A 9,210-nucleotide genomic window follows, 5' to 3' on the forward strand; every position below is an offset into this window, starting at 1 on the left:
GAGTTTGTGTGGTTTCCTTCGTCTTACTTAATGTAAAGAAAATCAATGATCTGATTTTCTGTAAATCAAATGAGTAAAACATTTACATTGAAGGTGTAAAACACTGCATATTGCCCACATTGGCTCTGTTTAATCTTGTTGCAGCAAATTAAAGATGTGTCCAACCTTTTCAAAGTTTTTCTTGATTTTTAAAAAACCTTAATTTACAAAATCTTTGTTTCTCTCATTTTAAAATCAGCAGTTGAAAACATGAGAACTAAAGAAACACTGAAAACACAAAGCTACGAAAATCCCTCCAGTGTAAACAAACCTCACTGACTGACTAGTTTGTTTGTTCCTTTTTAATCAATGTTTGACAAAATTAAAACTAACAAACAGCACGAAAACCCGAAACATGACGAAGTGAAGTGTGAAAGTAATCTGACAGGTAAGCATATACAGCTGATTGTTTCTAACCTTCAGTCTAAATCAAACTCATGACACACAGCTGAGTCTGTCTTTTTTATTCCATGTAACTGATTTTGGAAGTTTGTTTTTTTTAATCAAGCTTTAGAAAAAATAGATGATGAATGACTGATGACTGTTTATTCTTTATACTAACAGAGACTCTCTCTAAGATGAAATCATGCAGCACGGTGCAGCCGACCTGTCCAGGACCTAAAGTAATAAGTAAGTTATGGATTTTGTCTTTGAGACACAAACTTCAAGCTAAGTTCACACAAACATGAACAGTGATTTCTTCCACCTGACTGAAGTCGTTGCTGTAATCTCTTCAAAGATGATCCTTGTTATAAATGTGAAGAAGGCTGGGAGCAACATGGAGGAAAGTGCTATTACTTCTCCATCAGTAAATCATCCTGGAAACAGAGCAGAGATGAGTGTAGAGCTAAAGGAGGAGACCTGGTTAAGATAGACAGCAGAGAGGAGCAGGTATGAAACACTGCTGCAGGTTCATGTTCTCATATGTTTTATCACATCTTTATGTTTCACCTGTTTCACCTTCTCAGCACAGAAAAGTCTAACAAGGAAAAATTAATCATATTTTTAAGTTCTGGATCGGACTGACAGACTCAGCAGTCGAGGACAGATGGCTTTGGGTGGACGGATCACCACTGGATCAAAAGTTTAATTGTTGAGAAAATATTTTTTTTCATTACTTGATTTAAAGTTACCAGTTTTTACTGAAACAATTCTTTCTGTTTTTCATTCCTTAGTTTGAAGTTTTGGTGGGGCAATGACCCAGACAATTGGAAAGGGCGTAATGGTGAACATCCTGATGGAGAGGACTGTGCGAGGATGGGAGCAAAAGGTAGAGCTGATGATCTGAAGTGTTATTTTGATGCATTATGCTCAAATCCTCACAGAAGTATTTGTGAGAAAGCAGGAGTAAAAGGGCAGTTTAAAAAAGTATGTGTCTGAAATTCACTTATGAAACTCCAGAATGAAGTGATGCAATTTTTAAAAATAATGCCACAAACAGAAACAAAATGAACATAGTAAAATAAACACGAGTAATATTTTGTATCTGATACTTTTCAGTTTTGAAGCGATTAACACGAACAAGAAATGTGGGAGCACCTGTGAAATTCATACATTTTTATAATAAAATAATAAATTATCCTGTTTTTTAAACTTAAAGCCATCTAGAAAGTTAAAAAGTATTTTGGATAGTGAAACAATGAGGACATCATATAACTACAGAAGAACCTTTGAATTATTTATTATCACTTTTACAGGAAAAAGAAAGGAACGAAGAAAGAAAGACATGTGAAGCGATTCAGAAAAATTGTAAATCAAAAGGCCAATGCAGGAGGAGCACAGTCACATCAGACAACTGCAGCCTGACCTCAGGGGGGCAGTATTTCCATGTCTGTTTCATTCTGTCTAAGAACAGTATTTACAGTATTTAATTCAAATTACAGTTTTTCTGAATTGCTAAAACACATTTCCTAAAATCTCATCTCTTTGTCTCAAAACACTAAACACAAACTCTAAAATCCAAGCTACACACACAAAACCTTCGACTTGTATTGCAAAACCAAACATTTAACCCCAAACTATTTTAACTTTTCTCAAAATCAGCCACTACTGTCAAAAACCACACAAAACCAGCCAATGTGCAAACACAACTTAGCAACGATAACACACTACAGAAATAAATACAAAACCCTGTGAGATAGCAGGAAAATAATATTTATCTATTCATTCATTTATACTTGTACTCACATTTTAACAAAAAAGAACTGCAACAAAAACAATATAGATAGCTAGCTAGCTAGCCAGCTAGCTAGCTAGATACTAGACAGCATATATTTGTATATATACAAATTATATATTTTTACAGCTTAATCAGATAATTTATTCTGCCTCAGCATCACGCTTCTGTGCTGGGTAAGGCCACAGGACTTCATCCACATTACATGCTATGGTCTCCCTTGCAGTGCAACGAGGAAAGAATCCTTTAGCACGCCAAATCCAGCCCTGGCAAGATTCCAGTCCTATCTCCATGCTGAGAAAAACTCCTCAATAGGGTTCAAAAGGAACAGTATGGTGGAAGAAACACATTGATAAAAAGCTGCTCATTGTGAAACCAATTGCATATTCCTGGACCTCTGTGAAAGCTCACATTGTCCCAAATGATATGGGATGCTCTGCCTATTCGCAATCTCGCTACTCAAGCAAAGCATCCTGTAGACCATCCAGGAATGTTGCTAGAAGTTTGTTGTTGTGTGGCTCAACAATAACATGACCGTGGGGAACCCCATAGCTGCTGATGGCAGCATAAATAGTTACATCTCCACCACACTGGCCAGGCAGTTCAATAATGGCACGTTCACCTATGGCATTGTGACCTTTTTTCCCCTGTTTTGCTAGATTCAGAATGTATGTTGTCTTCTATAATCCACTGCTGCATTTCATGCAGTCAAATTGCATTATTTTCACGGCCCATATCCACAATAAGTGTCTCCTGGAGTTGTGAGCATATGAGTGTTCTTCCACCTTCATGTGGCCATCTTTCAATTCTAAACAAAATACCATTTAGTTATAAGTATACTTGTATACAAAGCACATGTATACATCATACTATTTCATTTATAGAACTAAAATTAGTTTGTTGTGTACAGAGAATCTTTGAGCTTGACTCAATGGTTAGGCCTCATGAATACATCTTCGCGGATGAAGCTGTATTCAATCTAGCAAAAAGCAGAAGAAGAGGTTGCAACATGTGTTTTCAATCTAGAGTGGTAATGTGTAAATGATGAAAACAGTGTGTTAGTTGTGTTTCACTTCTGTAGCCTGTGTGCATCGTTCTGGATACAAGTGCACCACACTGCTAGATGTGTTTTGTGTTTGAGAATGTGTTTAGAGCTAGTTTTTACAATGGGATTTAGTGTTTAAGCAATTCAGAAAAACTGTAATGTGTAAATTTGAATTTGAAAAAATCAGAAAAACACTGACCTGACGTTATTTGACAAATACCTTCAGGTCAGTGTTTTATCAATCAACACATAATATGATTTAATTCTTTCCTAATTACCAAAGGAGCAAAGGTCTTACAGTAACGTAAAAAAGTTTTGTTTACACACAAATATCTTTACAACTTTTGACTTCTAAAGTTAAAAAACAAAGCCATTTATAAAAAAAAAGAAAGAAAATGAAGATTTATGATCAATAAAGAATAAGTGTGATTATTTTCTTTTCAGCTTCCGCTTGTGTGCTACTTTTCAGATGTGGTGTGTAATTCTTTTCTTTTTTAATCTGTTGGAATTCATAAAATCTTTGTTGTCTCTCATTTCTTAGTTAGTATTTGAATGTATGAGAACAAAAAGTGTCAATAAAAATCTGAAACTTAAGCATTTATGGCCAGTATACTGCAGGTTTTAGTCACACTTTGATTGTTTTTAACTGCCAGTCTTATTCAAACTGGTGACACACTGGTCACAAATTTTGAAGCCATCCTGATAGAGATCCAACTTTTTTAGATCCAATTAAAATCAAGGCAATCAAAAAGATGCTCTGGAAAAGAGCAGAATTCTTGGAACAGAGTTTAATACACTGAAGCATATGGACAGCAGGACAAATACACCCAGACATTTAGCAAGAGAATTACATAGCAGAAATCAAGCAAAGCAAAACCCCTGGGCGTACAGCCTTAGGCACAGACAGCAGAGTAACACAGAGACGGACAGAAAGTAGCAGCAGGAAAACAGTGCTGGGGTGTCATCTGTCACCCCCTAATATATAGGGACCAGTATCCCCGCCCCCTGCTGCTGGGTAACTTTTCCACCTGTCCTCCAGCCAAACACAGCTGCAGGGTCAGGTAGCGGCCAAGGTCCTGGCCAGAGGTCAGTCAGGACTCTGGCTACCCTTTGTTTTGGCCTATCACAACAGGTCATGACACGGTCAAACATCGCACATTAACCCTAATTATTAAATCTTACAAAGCAAGTGGCACAATCTTATAATATACAATCTTATAACTACATAGGTTACATGCTTAACATATAAAAAACATTTCAGTGTAGGTTAGTGAGTGTGTGTGTGTGATTATATCATATGATATTTTATCGTGATGTGTTCAGGATCTCTGTTACAATGTTACTGTTTTGGTTGTGCATCATCAAAGACATTGAGTGTGTATTGGGGGAAGTTAGTTACCGGAGCTGGAGAGTGAGTTATTCAGGAGATCTCTCCCCTTACATTAACTTCCTTGTCACTGTACCACCTTAACCATGTGCTTAAGACTAAGTGAAAGTTAAAATATACATGTTCAGTGCAGATAGATATATAGTTATATAGTTAAACATGTCACACAAAAGTCCACCAGTGGTGCAGTGGTGCTTTTTGGTAATCTCAGTCTCTCACTGAGCACGCTCCTGTGGCGGGCCAGCATGTCATGGAGTGGGTGGGAGTTATTATCCAGCATTGTCTTTCTCTTGGACAACATCCACCTCTCCCTAAGGGAGTCATTTCCTCAACTGTTTCTGTTCAGACATTTCTGGAGAGAAGAATGAGAAACAAAATGAATGAAGATGACAAGTTCTGGATCAGACTGACAGACTCAGCAGTAGAGGGCAGATATTTGTGGGTGGATGGTTCACCACTGTGTAAAAGGCTTGATTGTTGAGAAAACTTTAGGTTGTGCCACATTTGTGAAACAACTATTTTAACAGCACCCTAAAATTTCACCTCATGTCATGGGCAGTTCCTCGTTTTGTTCTGCTTAAATACTTTTTGTTTTTATGTTCCTTTTAACTGCCTGCAAATCTGATGCAACTTATAAAACTGTTGTTACATTGTATGCAAGAGATCATTACAATGTACCACAGGGACAGACATTTCAACAATAAATAAAGAAACATTGCTTCAGTTATAATAAAAGCCGTTATTCTGGCAGGAGGAGCCAGACTTAGTCAACAGGAAGTTGCTTTTTTAAGCTGTAAAACAGACGTTAGAAGGAGTAAGGAAGCAATTAGAGTGAGCATCAATGCTTAGCTATATCTGTTTTTTGTTAAATTAGAAAGAATTGAATCTATGATAAATAACAAAGAAAACTGAATTTCAACATTTTGTTGTGTTTTGTGATTCAGAGACTGTTGGATTAAGTCTGAAGTCAGGATCTTGAAGTTTCAGCATGATGAGCCGTCCGCAGAGCTTCATAGAAGGTAAGAACATTAATGTGGTGGTAAAACAACAGGAAGGTGACGGAGTTTCAGTCAGGTCTGAGTGATCATCATCAGATTTTTAATTAAAGTTAAGATGTTTGTGCTGGAACAGAACAACATTATATGTATAAAACTGAAATATATGTAGAGCCCACATTCATTATTTAATCATATGAATTTTTAAAATATTTTAATAAATCAGAAATATAACAGTCAAAAGTAATTGATGAAGAAAGAGTGTTTAAAAGTTATGCAAAATGAAGATGTGAAGAGCAAAAACAAAAAAAGGATGTGTGACATGTTAACATGTTTTAACTCAAGTGTTTCCTGTTCAAAGCATCTTAATCACCTTTAATGTTCTTGTATTGACACTCAGCTACAGTTCAGTGTACTTTAATAGTACTAAAGTATTGTAACATGAGAAACTGTTTAAAACTGTAACAGATAAATAAACACTTTTCTGAACTCTCACATTGTGTCTCCTCTAAATGTTCATCAGGTGAAGCTCCTGACTCTCAGCACGCAAAATCAAACAGAGGGTCAAAGGTCACTGCAGAGAGAGTGGCACTGGTGGTTCTCTGTATCCTGCTGGCAGCTGCTCTCATCATTATTTGTTGCCTCTGTGAGTTTGTGCGGTTTCCTTTGTCTTACTTAACTTAAAGAAAATCAATGATCTGATTTTCTGTAAATCAAATGAGTAAAACATTTACAGTGAAGGTGTAAAACACTGCAGAGTGCATGCACTGGCTCTGTTTTAATCGTGTTGCAACAAATTAAAGATGCGTCCAACTTTTCAGTGTTTTTGTTATTTTCTGAAAAATCTGTCTGTTTGTTTCTCTCATTTTTAAATCAACAGTTGAAAACATGAGAACTAAAGAAACACTGAAAACACAAAGCTACAAAAATCCTTTCAGTGTAAACAAACCTCACTGACTGACTGGTTTGTTTGTTCTTTTTTAATCAGCGCTTGACAAAATTAGAACGAACAAAGAGCTCGAAAACCTGAAACATCACAAAATGAAGTGTGAAAGTAATCTGACAGGTAAGCATATACAGCTGATTGTTTCTAACCTTCAGTCTCAATCAAACTCATGACACACAGCTGAGTCTGTCTTTTTTATTCCATGTGAATGATTATTTGTTTTTTTATTCAAACTTTAGACAAAAATAGATGATGAATGACTGATGACTGTTTTATTCTTTATTCTAACAGAGACTCTCTCTAAGATAAAACCATGCAGCATGGTGCAGCCGACCTTTCCAGTACCTAAAGTAATAAGTAAGTTATGGATTTTGTCTCTGTGACACAAACTTCAAGCTAAGTTCACACAAACATGAACAGTGATTCTTCCACCTGATTGAAGTCGTTGCTGTAATCTCTTCAAAGATGGTCCTTGTACTAAATGTGTAGAAGGCTTCGAGCTACATGGAGGAAAGTGCTATTACTTCTCCATCAGTAAATCATCCTGGAACAAGAGCAGAGATGAGTGTGGAGCTAAAGGAGGAGACCTGGTTAAGATAGACAGCAGAGAGGAGCAGGTATGAAACACTGCTGCAGGTTCATGTTCTCATGTTTATCACATCTTTATGTTTCATCTTGTCAGCACAGAAAAGTCTAACAAGGTAATTTTCATCATCTTTTCCTGATCAGACTTTCCTGGAGAGAAGACTGAGAGATGTAATGACTGAAGTTCAGGACAAGTTCTGGATCGGACTGACAGACTCCGCAGTAGAGGGCAGATGGGTGTGGGTGGACGGATCATCACTGGATCAAAGGTTTGATTGTTGTGAAAATATATTTTTGTCATTTCCAGAATTAACGTTACAGTTTTTACTTCTTTTTGTTTTTCATCACTTAGTTTGGAGTTTTGGAGCAAAGGTGAGCCAGACAATTGGAAAAGTGAACATCCTGATGGAGAGGACTGTGTGAGGATGGGAGAAAAAGGCGGAGCTAAAGATCTGAAGTGTTGGTTTGATGCAGTTTGCTCAAAGCCTCACAGAAGTATTTGTGAGGAAGCAGGATCCGATGGACAGTATGTATGTTTGTAACTTAAATTGACATATGAAACACCAGAATGAAGTGATTCAATTTTTTTAAAAGAAATGTTGAAACAGAAATAAAGTGAACATAGAAAACATGTTTATTTTACTTTCTGATATTTTTAGAAGAAATGTGGGACCTGTGAAATGTATTAAACTGTTCTCAATAATAAATATAATTGTAACATCATACATCTACAGAACAACCTATGAATTATTTATTATCACTTTTACAGGAAAAGGAAAGGAACGGAGAAAGAAAGACATTTTAGAGTTTGCAGTGTGAGAAGCTGTTTGTAAATGTTGATCAACATTTCCCAACTCTCACATCTGTTTCTCCTGTAAATGTTCATAAGGTGAAGCTCCTGACCAGTAGCGGTTGTTGATACGGGCAGTTGCCCGAGGCGGCATCGTGGTGGGGGGCGGCATCACGGGCATCGGCGAAAAAAAAAAAAAGTTGCTCGTACTCATGCTGCCCCGACGTCATGCCAGCGCATATTGGGGATGGCATAGGCACCGATCGGTTTTCTTTCGCCCATTTGCTGGGCGGCACAGGGAGGAGAGGGCGGGGCGGCGGGGGATTCTCTGGCTGGCTGGAGCAGCATCTAATAACCAACTCGCAAAATAAAACAAAATAAAAACAAACCAACAAACGCGAAAACACCAGACATCATGATACAGACTTATAATTTGCACCGATGTTTTTTTCGAAATTCTACACGCGAAAAGTGAGCGCGAGAGCCCTCGATGCGCCTGCTCGCTGCTGAAGTCAAAGTAAACTTTATTGTCATCTCTGCTACATACAGTACAGTGTATAGAGACACGAGGCTCCAGTTACAGCAGTGCAAGTCAACAAACAATAAATATAAGAAGAGTAAGAAAATAAATATACACTTTAGGACTAGGGGTAAAGGGATCAATAACAATTTAAAATTTATAATTTACAGTTTGATGACTTAAAGTCTCACACACAACCCGTCGAAAGGGGAGGGGGCCGGCTGCTTCCAAAGACAGCACATTTCATTCATAATGTTGTAAATCCAAGCCCATTTGGTATTCATGATTTGAATCCTGGGTTGTGCAAAATCCTAGAAATACACCCTAGACAAAGTGAATCTATGAACTAAGGTGTAGGTCTATTAGGTTATGTTGTGGTGATCCTCGAGTTGGGGGATGGGTGTTCATACTGGAGTTCAAAATTTAAACCAATGGAAGATGGACAAGAAAAGTTCAAAGCTATCAGGTGCTCAGTTTAGAAAAAAGAGAAAAGAAGAGGAGGAGAAACGAGCAAAAGATACAGGTAAGCAGATGTGTCATTGGATAATGGCAGGCCATCCTGAAACAATCAGAATCAGAATACTTTATTAATCCCTAAGGAAATTATGTGGGTTACAGTTGCTCCAAGAAGAAATGGTAAAAATAGTAACAGTAACAGACTAAACTCCAAACAATACATTATGTTACCGATTTTAATATTAATTAGTCATTGTCAATTGTTGATTTC

General features: G+C 37.2%; 2 protein-coding genes across 3 annotated transcripts; both read left to right on the forward strand.

Moving 5' to 3' along the window:
- The first annotated feature begins 325 nt into the window (after positions 1-325).
- LOC134623196 (hepatic lectin-like) lies at positions 326-1,303 on the forward strand. Its single transcript, XM_063468388.1, has 5 exons — positions 326-427; positions 604-669; positions 779-930; positions 1,050-1,131; positions 1,215-1,303. Exons 1-5 carry the CDS (start codon positions 349-351, stop codon positions 1,217-1,219), a joined length of 384 nt encoding a protein of 127 aa, XP_063324458.1. The 5' UTR covers positions 326-348; the 3' UTR covers positions 1,220-1,303.
- Positions 1,233-7,788, forward strand: LOC134623195 (CD209 antigen-like protein E). Of its 2 annotated transcripts, XM_063468386.1 has the most exons (8): positions 1,233-1,309; positions 5,592-5,666; positions 6,166-6,288; positions 6,631-6,708; positions 6,880-6,945; positions 7,054-7,205; positions 7,318-7,442; positions 7,526-7,788. In XM_063468386.1, the coding sequence occupies exons 2-8, from the start codon at positions 5,636-5,638 to the stop codon at positions 7,713-7,715; spliced, it is 765 nt and encodes a 254-aa protein (XP_063324456.1). In that variant the 5' UTR covers positions 1,233-1,309; positions 5,592-5,635; the 3' UTR covers positions 7,716-7,788. The 2 variants fall into 2 exon arrangements, with proteins under 2 accessions (XP_063324456.1, XP_065325897.1); XM_065469825.1 differs by lacking the exon at positions 1,233-1,309 and having other exon boundaries at positions 5,566-5,666.
- Positions 7,789-9,210: the final 1,422 nt, after the last annotated feature.

The sequence above is a fragment of the Pelmatolapia mariae genome, unplaced genomic scaffold (assembly GCF_036321145.2).
Source record: "Pelmatolapia mariae isolate MD_Pm_ZW unplaced genomic scaffold, Pm_UMD_F_2 NODE_ptg000466l+_length_26320_cov_1, whole genome shotgun sequence".
NCBI lineage: Eukaryota > Metazoa > Chordata > Actinopteri > Cichliformes > Cichlidae > Pelmatolapia > Pelmatolapia mariae.

Coding starts and splice junctions, on each gene's coding strand:
- LOC134623195 (XM_063468386.1), top strand. CDS start 5,636: ATGATGAGCCGTCCGCAGAGCTTCATAGAAG. Junction 6,289..6,630: donor CATCATTATTTGTTGCCTCT/GTGAGTTTGTGC, acceptor TTTTTTAATCAG/CGCTTGACAAAATTAGAACG. Junction 6,709..6,879: donor GTGTGAAAGTAATCTGACAG/GTAAGCATATAC, acceptor TTATTCTAACAG/AGACTCTCTCTAAGATAAAA.
- LOC134623196 (XM_063468388.1), top strand. CDS start 349: ATGTTTGACAAAATTAAAACTAACAAACAGCACGAAAACCCGAAACAT. Junction 428..603: donor GTGTGAAAGTAATCTGACAG/GTAAGCATATAC, acceptor TTATACTAACAG/AGACTCTCTCTAAGATGAAA. Junction 670..778: donor TCCAGGACCTAAAGTAATAA/GTAAGTTATGGA, acceptor ATCTCTTCAAAG/ATGATCCTTGTTATAAATGT.